Source organism: Cavia porcellus, unplaced genomic scaffold (assembly GCF_034190915.1).
Source record: "Cavia porcellus strain 051 isolate PalLab524CR breed Dunkin Hartley unplaced genomic scaffold, mCavPor4.1 scaffold_23, whole genome shotgun sequence".
Taxonomy (NCBI): Eukaryota; Metazoa; Chordata; class Mammalia; order Rodentia; family Caviidae; genus Cavia; species Cavia porcellus.
In genome coordinates this window covers 52181312-52198514 of record NW_026947506.1, presented here as the reverse complement: position 1 = coordinate 52198514, position 17203 = coordinate 52181312, and the positions used below count along the sequence as shown (strand labels likewise).

The 17203-nt window shown below is 36.3% G+C and overlaps 1 protein-coding gene across 1 annotated transcript in view; it reads right to left on the bottom strand.

Moving 5' to 3' along the window:
• LOC134472296 (cyclin-Y-like protein 1) overlaps nucleotides 1-16540 on the bottom strand; it is a 33950-nt gene extending 17410 nt beyond the window's left edge. Inside the window, exons 1-3 of the mRNA XM_063233621.1 lie at nucleotides 16339-16540; nucleotides 7008-7082; nucleotides 5172-5206 (exon numbers count right to left, since the gene is read on the bottom strand). Of these exons, the coding sequence (XP_063089691.1) occupies nucleotides 5172-5206; nucleotides 7008-7082; nucleotides 16339-16540 (312 nt within the window). The remainder of the gene's footprint in view (nucleotides 1-5171; nucleotides 5207-7007; nucleotides 7083-16338) is intronic.
• Between the last annotated feature and the right edge of the window lie 663 nt (nucleotides 16541-17203).

Here is a 17203-nt window from a genome sequence, read left to right as displayed (position 1 = left end):
TTAATTGATTAACTGACACTAAGTGTGTTAATGTGATGAGACAAATATTTCACAGTCAAAGCACTGTGCCAGGGATGCTCAGTCACTAACAAGCCAGGGCCAAAGGTCACCTGAGCCTGTACCCTTACCAAAGATATACAAGTACTATTTGTAGATTCCCTCACATCTAAAATACAGGACAAGAACAACTTTGACAATTGAACATACAGTTATTTTCTGGGTGGATTTCCATTACATCACTTTGTGGAAAGCCTCAGACACTCAAGATTACATGTAATTCTCTAAAGCTATCTGACACTTATCAGGACACATTTCTGCCTCATTCATGCTGTTCGCTGCCTGAGAAGCATTTTTCGGTGTTCATGTCCTACAGATTTGATCCCATCTACATTCTGGAATACATCTGCCAACAGCTGCATCATAAAACATTTCTCGGAAAGTGTTCCAGTGACAGTGTAAGAGATTGAGCATATTTAATTTTTTCCTCAGCATGGGAAAGACCTTAAAGCATGACCCATTTTGTATACCTATATGACCATTCTGAGATGGTTAGACAACCTGTCTGGTGATACCAACAACACACAGCACATCTGGGTGATTACAATTGGTCAACAGCTGAATTCGGGTCAAGAATTTAAGAATGAAACTGTCCATGCCCCATTTTCCCATTTTTAAAGATAACTAGAATAGCAAAAAAATTCACTAACATTTCTAAGTGATGCTTAATCATAAAATTTAAAAGAAAAAAATGTTACCACACTAAATGTCTATCATTCTGGCTTATGTATACCTACAGTACACACAATATATCCTGTAACAGAGATTATTTTTTGACATACACTTATCTAATATGCAGTAATGTCAATCACTTAACCTTGAAAACAACTTCACTCATGAAATGGAAAGCAATTATTCTTTGCTGTAAATGAGTAGGAGTAGTCCATTACCATAAAGTTTCAAACAGATTCATGAATTCACACTTAACAACAAAGTTAGGAAGACAAAAATACTTATACTACCAAAGCTGATCGTTTTGGTAATTACAGAGCCTGCTGAACATCTGAGAAAAAAAGACCAAAGTGATACCTCTTTTGTCAAAAACTAAAAATGTGGAAGTCTGTGTGCAATAATAAAAATAAATCATATTTTATAAATTAATGTGACATTTACAAAGTATATTCATGCATCATTTTTCTTCCTCTTTAGTTCACTTTGTCCAGCTCAGACTGTCCCAATTTTCTTCCTGTGCTGCCACACTAAAATATATTAATATGTTGAATTATGTAGGTTTCCCCTGACAAATCTCAACCATTAGAGCTACATCCACATGCTCCACCAACCTTCCTCGTAAGTATTTCAAGAACTTTCATCTATTTTTAGTTTTATAAAAAGCCTATCCAGATGAGATGTCATGGCACATGTGTGTGTCTGTGTGTATTTTGTGTGCACAAGTCAGCCAGAACCACGTAACAGTGTGCAACCAGAAAGACAGAAGACATGCAAACAATCTTACACAGTTGTCCAAGTAACCCTAAAAGTCTTAGATATCCAGACACTGAATTATCCTCTCAAAATAATCTCACCGCTGAGCAATGAGATAATGAGGGGATCTGTCACCACACTGACAATCAGTGACAGTTTTGGCAAATGAACACTAAAGCAGAATGTTGTGACACTACCATTACAGTGATAATGGAAGACACAGAGTGGAAATAGTCACTGATCAAGGAACTGTGGGTTGGAATCCCTGTGACCTTAGAATCTTTCTAGAGGGCATTTGCATTGGCAGTGGAGTGTTGCTGGTTCTTGTGAAACCTTCAGACCATCTTTTCTATTATACTCCTCCACAATGTTTGGCTTTTTAGTGGTAATCTTTCAGCAAGCAAATTGTCTTTCCATGTTTGCAAGACATGGCTTTACTGGCGCTTTCTTTCTGGACAAACTCAAAACATTTTAAATATTCTTTTGGGCCATTTGCTCTCAACATAGATCTGGATGAAAGCCCTCAACAGTAACCATGCCACTACCTTAACATTGAACTGCCATGAAATTTCTTCAACCAGGTTAATTTAATTTCAGCCTTTGACAAAGCCTTTGAATATGAGCAAAATGCAAACTAATTTTCTGCAAATGTAACACACACACACACAAACATACATTTTACATTTCCTATTACTCTCCCACTAGCGAGTTTTGAAACTGGTTTTTTTTCACTTTTAATAAAAAAATACACAGCTAGTGTCTCTAGACCTTTCCAAATGATCTTACATGCCACTTATAAAGGCTTCTGAACCATATGGTCAGGTAGCAGCAGCACAGCAATAACCCCACCACCAGCACCAAACTCTGTGTTAGTTACTTTCTCTTCACTGGGAGAAATCACCTGACATCTACAAGTTAAAGGAATCCTTAATCTATTGGAGATACATACTTTTAAGGGTCCAAATTAATAGCATTATATGTATTTAATTTAAATACATTTGGTTATTGCTTACACTAGACGTTTCTTCAAACCCTCTAGTGCTTATCGTCTAGAGACTTCTGAGGAGGTCACTGAATCATGGGTGTGTGATATTGAATTAGTTCACTGAACGGTTTAGCACAGTTCTGTGTGGATAATTAGCATAGTTCTGGGTGTGAATGCTGGGCTTAGTGGAGAGAGAAGATGCACCTGGGTTTGTGGCACCCGAGAGGTGCCACAAACCGAGAGGCTTATGCCTGAATGAAATAAAAACTGAAAGGAGGAAGAAGTCTTGCTGCTTCTTACCTGCCATTCCATGCAGTGTATGTCCGCTCTCAGGTTCCTCTGCCATGACTTCTTGCTTTGGAGCCAGATGACTGTGGACTCAAACTTCTACAAAATGTGAGCTAAAAGACACCTTACCTCGTTTAACTTGTGGGTGTTGAGTATTTTGTCCCAGCAATAAATAGGTAACTAAGACACACTTACACTTGAACTGCAAGTTTTAATTAAGTTTAAAATGGTGGATTGATTGAACATGCAGCTAGTTCAACTTGCTCCTGAAATATTATTTGAATTAAAGGATAAAATAAATGTTACACATGAGACCTGGAGCCCAAAAGGACATAGTTTTTGATGTGTGAAAACTGTAAGGTAAATACTGTTAACTCACATGGCAAAATATTAGGACACTCAGAGGCACAGAGCACTTTGGCATAAAATGTGAAGCAGAGGCCATGAAAAACCATAGGAAATGAATGTAGAGCCATTGTACACCTGTCCTCCATCTCTGCAGGTACTATGCAGATATTATATTCTATAGACATTAAACCTTAGAGATATCAAGTACATCATGGCTGAGACCTAGACATTAGTGGAGGAAACACTGTATGATGAACAGTTTCTGGAAAGCAGGCAGCTTTGATTGTATTCCTCAGGTAGAGGGTGAGGAGGTTTTCTCTGATATCAGGCTGTCCAAGAGATTTGGCCCCTAGTCGTTGCCCAAAGCCCTGTGAAGGAAAACCTGATTTCACTGCCAAAGTCTCACTGTGGTGCCCACTAGTTAAATGAAAGTTTTGCTCACATACAATATTTCAGTCCAGGGAATGCCAGGGTCACCGATGTATTTCAGGGAATCCTCTGACAAGAGAGATCATTGTAACAGGAACAAAGGAATTTGTGGGAGTGCTAGAAATTCAGGAGCAAATTAGAAGTTTAAAAGTATTTCAATACCAGGTTGAAAAATTTCAATTTAAGGAATAACTAATGTTTAATCAGAGGCAAAGGAAAAAGTAGAAAATGGAAAGAGGATGGAAATTTGACCTTAGTGAAGAAGTACGAGTCTGAAAAACACAATATTTGAATAAACAAAGTATAAGAAAAACTAGAGAAAATATCAAGGACTTTAAAAGAAGAGGGAGTTTTCAGACTTTAAAGACCACTCCAATGAGATGAAAAAGTCAATAACAAAGCCTTGTGTTCTTTCAGCATCCCTAAGATAGAGAAGCCTTTAAAAGCTTCCAGAGAAGGGGGAGTGGCTATAGCTGGTTATTTATGAGGTATATAATATGGGGACAACGGAGTTAAGAGCAACACTAGAAATGAGAAGAGCTTTGTGAAAACTGGCATCAACCTGCAAATCTAGGTTTTATTAGCAACTATATTTTCCTTTACAGTCTGGCTCCTTAAAATTATCCACATGCCCTTTCACAGGAGAAAGTTTTCCAGTAGAACAGGGGAGCACAAGACAGAGGAAACAAAAGAATCTCGGACAGTGAGGACACACGCACAGAGCCCTGTGGAAGACAGACTTCAAGGAGCTATTCCAGGGAAAGTGAAGCAGCAGGCCTAAGGACAAGCCTGTCCCTCTCAGGTAGGAAAGCCTGTGAGGGCGGTCTCTGGGAGAAAACGGAAGCAAGGTTGTGTTCGAATGTGAACAATGTCCTGGCAGGCATGTGACTAATGTTACAGCATTGTGGGATTGTTGTTAGGAAAACTGTCCCATTAAGAATAGAAAATTGACCTCCCTCAAAGAGGAAGAACGCGAAAACAGAAAGAGCCCTCGGTTACTTATCTGACTTGCTTTTGTGAACTAATGCTCCTTAGGGATCATCCAGCAGCAGTGCAGAGCTGTGTACATTTCAGAAATACTTTAGACAAAGAATTAAATTGTACAAAGAGGCAGAACAGTGTGACTGTTATTACATAACCTAGCAGTAAACAGTAGTCATAAATGATAATTAGTTATTTAGTTTAAAATATATGATCTAAATAAATGTAAAAAATAAAAATAAAACTGTATGATGCATCTGAAGGAAATTGGGGAGAATAAAGTCAAGGCAGAAAGAGGAAGCTAAGCATTCACCTGTTATGATGGAAAAACAACGGACAGTGCTAAAGACTGATGTGTTAAATAGTTTATTTTGATTTTTAAAAAGATTAACAATTAAAGCCAAATATCTCATACAAACCTTTAACACTGTGCCCATATTACCACAATGGAACTTAAATATCAGAAACCCTTAAAAATGGAAATTACTAACTCAAAGACTTTGTGAAGTAAATTTAAAACATCTCAGGAAAATACAAGATACCTGAAAAATGCAGAAAAGGAAGTCTATGGTAACAGACTGGCTCCTCATTGTATTTGTTTAGAAATCATGGCAGAAACAATTAGATTTACTCAATTTCTTATCAACGATTTACTTACATGCTTGAGATGGGTGTTGTTCCTCTGGTCATGCACTAAGAATAAGAAAAACAAATAAACCTAGTTAAACTATTGTAATACATATGCCTTAGAAAAGTACATTGAACTGGCTACAAAATATCTGATGGATTATAAATATACAGAATATACAAAATGAATATTTTACTTTTAAAAGTAAATCATCTAGTGCTGGGAATATAGCTCAGTGGCACAGTGCCTCCCTGGCACCACAAGGTAGTGAGTTAGAACTGGGTACCAAAATGAGGCAATTATCTGCCAAGACAAGTTTGATAAAGAACCAAATATTTATTTATACCTTCTGTTTACCCTAAAAAATGACAGACTGTCCTTACATGAAAGAAAATTGTAAAACTGGATCCTAGATCAACATTAGCTAATAGAAAAAAGTCAACTTATTTCATGTCTCTCCTTTTACCAGACTTTCCTGAGTAAATACCCAGTACTTTGTAATTGTATATTGCTTTATAGCTTAATTACAAATATCTAATAGCAGACGGCTCTATGAACAAGTTTCTGGTTAGGCACTCACTATTCTCTTTCTGCTCTAGAATTCATAACCTACTAAGTTAATGCAGATGTTACTAAAAATATTAGTGATTCTTTAGACAACTGTAAATTAATCCACCTGAAATATCGACCTTGAAATGAATGTGCTAACCTAACTGAACACCCTCTCAATAGCACACAATTCATTCTGGCCTAATGAAATACATAAAGCAAACACTCCAGAGTTACATGGGCCACCGCAGCATTTCCCATCCTGTTTCCTCTAAAGCTAGACACCTGCATATTCCTTTCCCCTGAAGAGAGGAGTGCTGATCTGTTTGTATTTTATCCCACACTCTACATGTGAGAGGCACATATATCTCCTGAAGAAATGGAAAAACATAGCAATGCTAACCAGAAATGACCAGCTCAAAAAGAAAATTGTACAGAAGTGGAAATGTAGATAACAATCCCCATTTTTCATTGTGCTGTATTTTTCCAAGTATTACAGGGGTTTCATTCCTTAAATTCTTACTCTTGTAATCAACTGGAAAATTTTATTATATATCAGACCTTTAACAACACAATAAAACGACAGCAACAACAATGACAATGGCAATTTATCCAAACATGAAGAAGAGAAGTTAGGTTTCACAAAGTCCGGCAAATCTGATCCTCACTCTGGAGTAAGCAGGACACAATGAATTACAGTAGTTGCACACATTGCCTTATCCCTTAGGAAATGTCAGAGTATGTTTACACAGATTTTCTTCATAGAATAAAAACATTTTTGCTAACTCAAAATTTCTGAGAATACCATAAGTCCTAAATCTGGTGTGAGGTAGGCTCACTGGATTATAGCCCTGTAACAGTGAGATCGAAGGGATGACTCAGTATGACTCGTTGGCTATATCCACATATATACCTATCTGCATATCTGGATCTATGATTTTTAAAATATGATGACAAGATAATCTAAGTGTAAACTAAGTTTTATTATTTCTCCTTAAAACATTTCCTGGGAGCAAGGGGAAAGAACAAAATAATACAGAAAAATAAGTTTAAATCCATGACCCCTTCCTTAATCATGTGGTCTGCTGTAGTGATACAGAGGCAGCAAAATGTTTTAACAGAGAGTAGACAAGCTCTCAAGTTTAGAGTGACATTAAAAGAAAATATATAATCAGATATTAAAAGTAAAATGCACATTTAAAAAATTGAAAAACTGAATCCAATACGTAAGTTCTTGTAAATATTTGTATAATGTATGAACCACATAAAATGACAATAGTTTTCAGCCTTATCATTGATGGGGAAACGTAGTCTTACCATATGTTTGAGATTTGCTCAGGAAAATTGTGCCTATTTTTGGATCATCAGAAGGGTTTAATTTTGAAGCTCCTTCTACAGAGAAAAAGAAAAAAATGTCATGAATTCATTCCGTAGAAATGTAGATAGTTTTGAAAACAGCTTCCCAATACCTTTAAATCATGTTAACAGCATTGTAAAATGTTTTTAGTTATGAATGTGAATGAAATAAGATGAAGGGAACAATATAAGGATTCTCCCAGAGAACTGTAAAATTGTAGAATCCCTTTTCACATACAGAATAAAACAGGCTATATCTTAGACTTATTATTCTAAAATTTTACCTAAATAATGTAATGTAGCTTTTCCATGAACCAAGTGCACTTTAAGATGAATATATGGCCTACGATGGCCTTCTCTGCTGGTATTACTGGCATATTTCAGGAACGGTTTTGAGTAACAAACACTTGCTCTCGCATCGTGGATGCACTGTTAGATACCAGTTCAATGTGACAAATATTTAAAAACATCAAAATTCTTTAGACCATGAATCACATGGCTATTTCTAGCTGCATTCAACAAACCAACTGATTTTGATAGCTGTGCTTTTAGGAGACTATAAATGATGGAAGATCTAGGATTAAAATCCAATGTGCTAATCTGTAATCACCTTCCTGAGAAAAACTGTTTTTTAAGAAACTTGTCCATGTATATAGATTTTTGATTCTTCTTTCTGCCCAGATTTCCACCTTAGAACTAGATTGGGAAAGTCTTCTCTTTAGAAGATACTAGAAAACAGAGTCTTCAACTTCAATAATATATAATTTGCTATTATAAGAAATAATAAACTTCATTATGGGGTATGCTGTGACTGTCCTCAAAAATCTCAGGCTACTTAAACAGTTTTGTAACAAACTGTACCAATATTCAAATAAACTAGTGGTTAAGCAATATTTCCTTAAGCACACATTATTAATTATTCTACTTTAGAGTGTTTAGTGGTCCAGTCACACTCTTCTCTATATCCTTGGCCTTGCAAAATTCAAAATGGGCACTGATATATTAAAAAAATCTTCAGTCTGTTAGTGACTACTGTCTAACTCAGCACTTCACAAATTTACCTTCTTTTGAATACTACTTTTACCCCTTCTGAGTACTATGGTTAGAATTTTGGATATAAATATAATATTGATCTTTCTGATTTAACAATAATTTGAATAATTGATTTTAAAGGTACAATGACATCACTAGTAACTTATTAAAACGATTCTTTATTCTTCAAGGTAATTCCTCAATCAAGTTTAGTAAAATAATTCTTATATAAGAACTCCTAAAGAATACATGAATTTTTGCATGTCATTTAGAAGATGTGACAATCTTCATTATGTGGAAAAATAAAATCACTTTATGCACAAGGTGACAGGTACAGACTTACATGGCCATCTGTATTGTAAAGCTTCTGAGAACTTTACTACCACGTCCTACTAAAAACCAATAGGAGCACATTTGAATTTCTAAATATAATTCATAGAAATTTTTACTATTAAAAATAAGTAATAGAAAGAGCTATATTAGGTATTGGCACCTTTGTAATGACAGGTTTTGAATGTAGTCCAGAAAAACTAAGTATCAAAATCAGATGAATCATTTTAAACCCCCCCACACACACACTCTGTCTCTCTCTCTCTGTCTTTCTCTATTTCTCTGCCTCTGTCTTTGTCTCCAAGACTATGTATCTGAAGACAAAATTCAAGAAGTTTGGTATTTAAAATAAAGAGAATGTGCAAAAATAAAAGAAACCAGCCCAAGGGAAAGGCTTGCACCCTCTCTAGAGCAATAGAATAGGCATATGAGGCAGGGTTGGTCAGTGCATCACAACTCTCTTGAGTCCTCCCAACAACCAGAGGAGAAAGACACTAGGACTGTTATCTAGCTAACTGGCAGCTGCTAGTGGTGACCTCTGCCATCAGGAATAGTAAATGTTTGGCAGAAGAGATGGACAGAGGGAAGGAGAACTGACATGGGCTTTTGAGAAGGGTTACTTCCTGGGTCTAGTTGTACATGATCAACCTGTATGAACTACCTGGTTATGCAAGTCTATTTTTGGAATAGATTTTCTTTAATTTGTAATTTTTAAGGGTGCTTGTTAATCAGCTCTATTGATGATCACACTCAAGGTGGGGACCTACAAGAGTCATTGACTCATTTAACAGATATTATGAACAGCAATTTGTAAATGCCAAACTACTGTGTTTAAAAATTATCAACATACCCTCCCCATTTGTTTTAGTTGCTTTGATTATGCATGTTTTACAAATAGCTCTTGGGCTCAGAAACATAACTCAGTTGTGAAAAACATACCTTGCAAGCACAGAGGTCTGGATTTGATCTCCAGAACAATTAAAAGAGAAAAAATAACATCAATATACAATTCATTGCATATTTTATTACCACAAAATGATCAGCCCTTTGAGAATATTTGCTCTTTTGATACCATAACAATGCAGCAAGGTATTGTGTACTTTATGTAGCCAATCTCTTATTGGTTGAAGATTTAGTCACTCATAAAATTTGAATTTATTATGAGAAAAATATTCATGTACATAGTATTTTCTTTTTTTCTAGATAGTATTTTAAAAGAAATCATCTTTTTCTAATTAGGAAAGATTTTAAAAGATGCAGGGAATACACAAAAAGGAGTGGATTTCTTAGTTGAATGTACAGAGCTAATTGCTTTTGAAAAGGCATAAGGGCACTTTAGGGTCCGGTAGTACCAATGATATGGTTTGAACTCCAAGCCCAGATTTGTTTTGTTAAAATCCTGTGAATGTGCACGAGAAACATTACTGTGCCTTTAATTTACAAATATCTGATGACAGTTTGACTACTGTCCCATGCTTAGTATTGGAATTTTCACACTGGTTATTTTCACATCAGTTTTATGTATGTTAGGCAATGTATCCATTACTTTGAACATTGTCATTGCACAGTTTTCAGGAAGTACTAGTTTATCGTGTGCCCACCACAGTTTTCTATAGTATACTGCTTGCTCTTTCTGCTAATAGTAAACATCATGTGTTGCCATTTTATCCAATAGACATTTATGTTACTAGAAAGTAAACTGATAAGAACTGTATGAATACTCTACTGTCTATTAACTATTTCCAAGAGCCAAAAGGGACACTAACCATATCACATTGCTCTTCTTTCATTATCATGATTGTGTAACTACCAGAGATAAAGCAAATCATTCGGGACCGTAAACACACATACAGAGACACACACAGACACACACACCTGCGTACATACAACTTAAAACAGATGTCAAGAAAATGCAAACTTTGAGTACCGTGAAACTTATACAAATGCTTTAAAGATTTTTAGAAATATATACAAATATTTCAAACTATAACTAGAGATTATGATTAAAACTCTTTTCGAATATCCACCAATTTTATATTACGAGTTTCAAATTTAAACTTCACAGCACAGTGGTTTGTTATAGGTGAAATACAGTTTTAAAAATTTAACTCAAGTCTACATGTGAACATCTGTGAGAGAAATAAATCTATAAAACATAACTGATATGTAATATTGCTTTTGTTAATGTCTGAGATACTATCAATGGAGACATCCATCTCAATTGAAGAACTATTAAAAACAGAAAGTCGCACATGTGACTTGGAATATATGAAATGCACTACTAAAATATTAAAATTATGCACCATTGTCTTGCCATATTTGACTTTATCCTCTTCCAAAAATTAAAAGTAATAAGAGCTAAGGAGTAATAAAACTGGAAACTGTCAAGAATTAATGTTTCTCATCCAAATAATAAAGAGAAAAAACAATGATCAACAGTGCAGGAATAAAGCAGAACTAGAAAAAGACACTGATTTCAATAAATACCATTTAAATAGAAGATATTCACAGTTTCTGTGCCAACTGCTGTGTACTTGCTGATTTGAAGGTTGCAGCATTTACCCAGTTGATCTATTAATCTTTTATTTTTTTCTTTTGGTACCCAGGAACCAAACCATGAACTCATGACCATGTGCTTGCAAGGCAGGTGCTTATACCACTGAGATAAATCACTGGCCAGTCCTATATTCTTTTGCTATGAATTATATTCATTTTAAGATCCAAAACACAACAATTGTAGATTCATAATTTCTATGCAGCATGTTGGTTTTGTTGGCATCCACATTCCACTGCCTGGAGCTGGTTGTGCTGATCAGAGGGTACATCACAGGAAGCAGGGCTCCTGCATACTGCTGCTCAGTGCTCACTCCCACCTGACTTCTCTGTTGTAGTTTCTGCTGATCTGCACTCTGAATCAGCTTCTCCATCCATTTTCAGTCCTTCCCTAACTGTTTAATCCTCAGTCCGTGTTTTACTGATTGGGACTGAGATGTGACATTCGTATATTGTATTAATCCTCTTTCTACTTATGTATTACTTAGGAATGCTTTGCTGAATTTCTTTGAATTGTTGTAAATGATCACTTCTTTATTATTACATGACTAGCTTAAATATTTTAATACTCTGGGAGTTGGATGAGAAAACAAGGTAGCTTTAAGGCAACACGTATGTCATATTTTAAAGTCCATTTCTACACATCTTATATCTGAATTTACAGGTAGTTTGCTATTTTTCTTTAAAAGAGAGCTTCCTCTATAGTATATAAAGTTATAATATTTCAAGGAAAAAGACACACTATGGTAACTACTATTAAGTCGGGTTATTTGATGGTGAAGCAGTAGGTTGCTGAAACAGTTATGATTTGACCTGTATTATTATGTTGTTATGTCCTCTTTTATCTCAATCTCTCCCTTATTCATTGAAAAATTATTTAGTTATTTTGTATGATTTTTTAAATTATGAGGATAAGTTAAAATTAGCAGGATATATAATAGTAACTTTATTGATTTTCTATTAACTGGATTTGAAGTCCTGTAATACTGCCACTATCTTGTTTTGACTGATTAGACTCTGCTCCGTTCTGTATGATAGTATAGTTTGAGGGTATAGGCAACTACTTTGAAGGGAATAAGATTCACTAAGATGCCGATTCTGTTCTCACTACTATCTCCTTTGGAAGTCCTGTAAAGTTTACAATGTTAAGTTTTATTGTTCTTGTTCTGTACTGCTTTGTTCAGCTTTATAATACCTAAGGAGATAGACAATTTTTTAAGAAGCATTATGGTAACCATTGTTGATAACCTTGTACTCTGTTTTTACATCATGTACTATGTCTATCGTTGGTTTTGACTGACAGCTTTGTCTTGCCATATTTGACTTTATTCTCTTCCAAAAAATAAAAGTAATAAGAGCTAAGGAGTAATAAAACCCAAAACATTAAATTTTGTTGTAAAAAGAGAGGGGGAAAAAAGTGCTCTAAAGTATACAACTGCAAGTGTGTTTAGGAGTGTTAAATAGTTGACCATATTAATGTTTTTGGTTGAATCATTGAACACAACTGTTTGCAGTCTCTCTGTTTGAATGTCCACTTTGAGGGCCTTGACTGTGACTTGAGCAACTATCTCTAACATGATAATGTGTAATCTGCTAACTGGTGATTTCGTATTTTGATTTGTAGTTCTGTATTACTTGTAAACTTATACCACTTTTTTGTTTGTGTTTTCTCTTTTCCTTTTAAATAAACAAAATAATTATTTGTATAACAACAACAACAACAAAAAAGAGAGCTTCCTATGCCAATAATCTTCCTGTGGTTTCCTGTGACAACTAAAGTCCGTAATAGTCTTTGTCAAACCCCATTAGGCATATAAAGACTTTGAACCACAAGTTCTTCTTGTGATGTCGTTTGCTGTCCTGAAGCTGCCCTCATGTTTTATGTCTTCGTCTACTGAATTTGTTCCCATTTAAGGATATCAAAAAAGAGGGGGCTATCCCTCTCCATGGAAGCATTGCCCAACTCAGGTCATTCTCACACTTAGGGCTGCTTAGATATCATTTAAATAAAACAGGCATCTTCCATTGCCCTGGTAAAAAGTGGCCTCCCACCACAACTACTATCCAATTTCACTTTGTCTCCTCACCTTGCCACCTGACTTTTAAATTATACAAATACTGTCTATCATTGTCCCCTCCAGACTATAAGGATTAGGGTTAGGATGGGGCTGTCTGTACAGCACTATCTGCTCTGTACTGAACACTGATAGGCTCTTCAATAGACATTTGTTTCAGTGTCCTCAAAACTAGATATTTTTTCCAAGCTTTACCATTTCTTCTAAGATTTCTTCTAACGCTGTTTCTTGCTTTGTCACTTAAGATCATTAAGTCGTAGGTGTCTTAGAATATAGCTATTCAGATGTAGGTGTGAAATAGGCCATAAAGAATGACAAGTGTCCAGAAGAGTGATTCTAATGCTGATGAAAAAATAAAAGTTAACTTTATTTTGCCATGGGAATATTTAATACTGAAATGCTTTCCCTAGAAAATAATTCATCCTATAGACTCAAATTATAAGACAAAATATACCATTTGAATTTTATAATAAGACAGTATAAGTCATGATTAACCAAAATATTTTTATCTGTGTCCCCAGAAACTAACATTTAATGGAATTGTATGTGATTACATTTTAAAGGTTTGCCAAATCATAAGGTATCTGTGAATATGTGATAGGTCAACTTAACTTGCTAAATGTAAAGTAATACAAAGATCATTTTGCGTATAGCTGAGATCTACACTAGGTTCTTAAATGACTTGAAGAAATGTTATTCTCAAATAATTGACAAGCGAACAAAAAAAAAACCCATCCATAAAACTGTTTAATTTAATTAAAAAAAATTTAGTCGGCATTTTGAACTTTAACAGGGAAATTGATATGAAATTACCTGAAATAAAGATAAAAAGCAGATTTCCAGTGTACCTATCTTTTACATTTGTTGTCGGATCTGGTGCTGTTCCTATCTATGCAAACTGAAGTCAAATAACCCAGGATTTTGGTCACTGTACACAGTGCCAAAACACTACCCTTCTTGCACTTCTGAGGATCCAGCTGTGCTCTCTGCATGCTACACAAGTGCCTTAGTGAGCCATTTCCCTGACCCTAAGCATTCAATTATAAAACACAAATAGAAAGGAAATTTAAACAAATACCATACAACAGGCTTTATGCTCAAAGTATTTTTCAGTATTTCAGACTCAGTGCTGCTTATCATTCTCCTACCCTCCCCTGCCCTCTTGCCAGCTTCCCCTAATATTCACAGCATTCTCACCTTCAACTGAGTTCCTAGAACAAGCACTTTGACTTCAGAAGAAAATTTAGGCTATTGTTTTAAACTTTACTTTTGTTCTTATCCATTAAGATGAATGTACACAAATGACACAGAAATGTAACTGTTGTCTCTGAGTTTTGCAAAACCTAAATGAAACTAAGTACGATGAGAGTAAGGTCTAAGAGACAGGTCTACATTATGAATACAATATAAGATGCATTCTGGAAAGTTTTCTTTCCCCTGCAAAGATTGAATTTGGCATATGTACCATATCCATGTCTATCTGAACTAGGAGGTAGCTAGAAGCACTCAGTCATTTCCTAACTTTGTTTCTTAATCTACAATACAGAGAATGTACAGAGTTTTCTTTGTATTAGGAAGGGTCAAGTGTGATGTATAGCAAAGGAGAACATGTAAATCATGAAGAACTATACAAAGGTCCTATTGATACTCTTCCTTTTTCATTAGTACATATTTGCAATACATTACATTTTAATTTTTTTGGTAAAATCAGTCATAATGTTACTTTATACCATCAAGTACAGTGTAAGTTTTCATAAATACTTATGTGCTTTGCATTTAAAGGTGTAACTTGTACATGTATTCATCCTTTAATGAGTGTTATAGTTCCAAAATGTTACAAAGGCATGTATATTGGGCTTACTTAGTCTTCTGTTTTTCTTTTGTGTTGTTTGAGACAGGGTCTCATGCTATACATTTCAAGCTGTCCTTGAGTTCACTTTGTAGCCCAGGCTGATCTGGAACTCACATGGATCCTCCTGCCTCAGCCTCCCGAGTATTGGGATTACAAGCATGAGCCACCATGCCCGGCTTTGGGCATACTTAGTCTTAACAAAGTGACTAAGAGTCCAACTAAAGTTAAAATGAAGAACAAACTATGAGACATTTCCTATATAGTAATGAAATAAACTCTGCCATTTGGGACTCATATCTTTCTGACACAATTTTTTCCACTTCAAAGACTTAGTGTTACCCTCTAAGTAGAGCTGTCTTTGATGAGCATGTAGGATGATTCTAAGGTGAAGTCCAGCCTGGGGAACTTAGTGATATAGAGAGATCTTGTCCCAAAATACACTTGTTTTAAAACAATACAGGGTTAGGAATAGAGCAAGTTACAAATGCTTTGGTTTAAATTCCTAGCACTTGAAAAAGGAAAAATAAACAAGGACAGTCTTCATTAGGGAACCAACTTGTAACTCACAATATTTTCACCAACATTGATCATTTTAAAATTCTTGGGGGTAAAAATCAAAGATTTCATCTCTTTCCTCTAGCAGAATCCTTTCACTTCGACAGTCTTAGCAGTTGTGAAGTATTGTACTGGCAGGTAGGGCAGGATAGGAGAAGGCATAAGGAGTAACTGACATTCCAGAGCTGGCAGGGTGTGATACATTAATTCCTATGGCTTTACTTTCCTAACTAAACCCCAAGTTCATGTTTTGTCTCAGAATTTTGGAGCAACATCTCATGATCTCATGAGTGTTAGTTATTTAAAGTTCCCTTACATCAATTTTTTTTCTGGACTCAAATTTCAGTTGGAAGGATGAAACAGCTTCTATAGACCTAATGTCAGGGTATCATGTAAACCCCTATGACAACTTCTACTTGAATTTCCACAGGAAATCCTCAAGTGTTTGGGTCTGAACTGCTAGAGTATCCTTGCCTTCACTGGTGTAAGCAAAGTAAGAATCAGGTCTTACTTGTCTCATTGACTTTGGCAGCAATCTAGGTAAGGAGAGGTAAATGTAAACGTATCTGAACTCTAAGAAAAGGGAATGAATATACTAAAAAGTCCTAATAAAGTTCCACAGGACAAGAGAGAGTGCTACTAACAGAAAGGGTCCATAATAGGATTGAGGAGTGAGTAGGGCCAAGAACTTGGTTGATAGGGGATGGAAAGACAGTGGCCTCACAGGACAGAACAGAAATAAGTGTAGGAAAGCAAGGCACGGTTGGAGTGAAATCCTTGCCATCAGTGCCCAGCCCCAATAAAGCCAACTCTTGAAAGAAAGTATTCAAAGCCACCAAGGGTGTGAAAGCTTCACCTAAGGCCAGACAGTGTCCCCAAGTCTGCCCCTGCCTACCTTTGGGCATCTTCCAGTAATGGATATATTCCCGGTGGTGGCCATCCCTGGCTCCCTTTGAAAACTTCTTGGTCTTGCGGGGAGCAGTTACTTGTGGCCCCGCATCTCCATAGACCTCAGAATCGCAGTCTGACTCCACTGACCCTTTGCGTTTGCGCTGGCCACAATTGGGGGCCACGCAACAGGTCAGAATGTTCCCCATAGGGTGTCACTGCACCTTTACTCAGCCCCCAATTGACCAGCTCAACAATGCAGAGAAGGGCTCTCCTGCTGTCCCTTCACTTTCATCTCTGTCCAGCAGGCAGGCCCCACCCTTGACCACCTTTTCCCAACACCGCTAAGATGATTCGTCCTCCGTCATCCAGAAAGGGTAGAGATCCCAAAAGTGCTGAGAAGCAAAGCCACTGCCAGAGTTTAGGTCAGTGCTTTCCTTCCTTCAGCCACCTCCTACTAACTGAAAGCACCTGGCTGGCACCAGCCAACTGGAATGCATCCTGTGGTTACCTGGTTACCAGCAGCCAATCACAACTCGGGTTCCACCCACACACCCGCCCAACTGTCACCCAGAACTTGAATCAAAACACACTGCCCCACCTGGGATGCTCAGTCTTTCACACACAGGGTTTAGGATGCCTGTTCCCATTTTTAGGACATGGCTTTTCTAACTTTACTGGTGCTCCAGTGTATAAGACTTTATAGAAGGCACCAGTTAGTAAGTGACTAGTTCCATAGGCAACTCAGCCTCCCTGAGTGGTACAGCTTTTATTTTCTCATGGAACTTAGTTGTATTCAAATTTTTGACTGTTTCTGCACAGAAATGCTTTTCTAACCTCTTTCAAGCAAATGTTCATTTTTGCCTGTAACT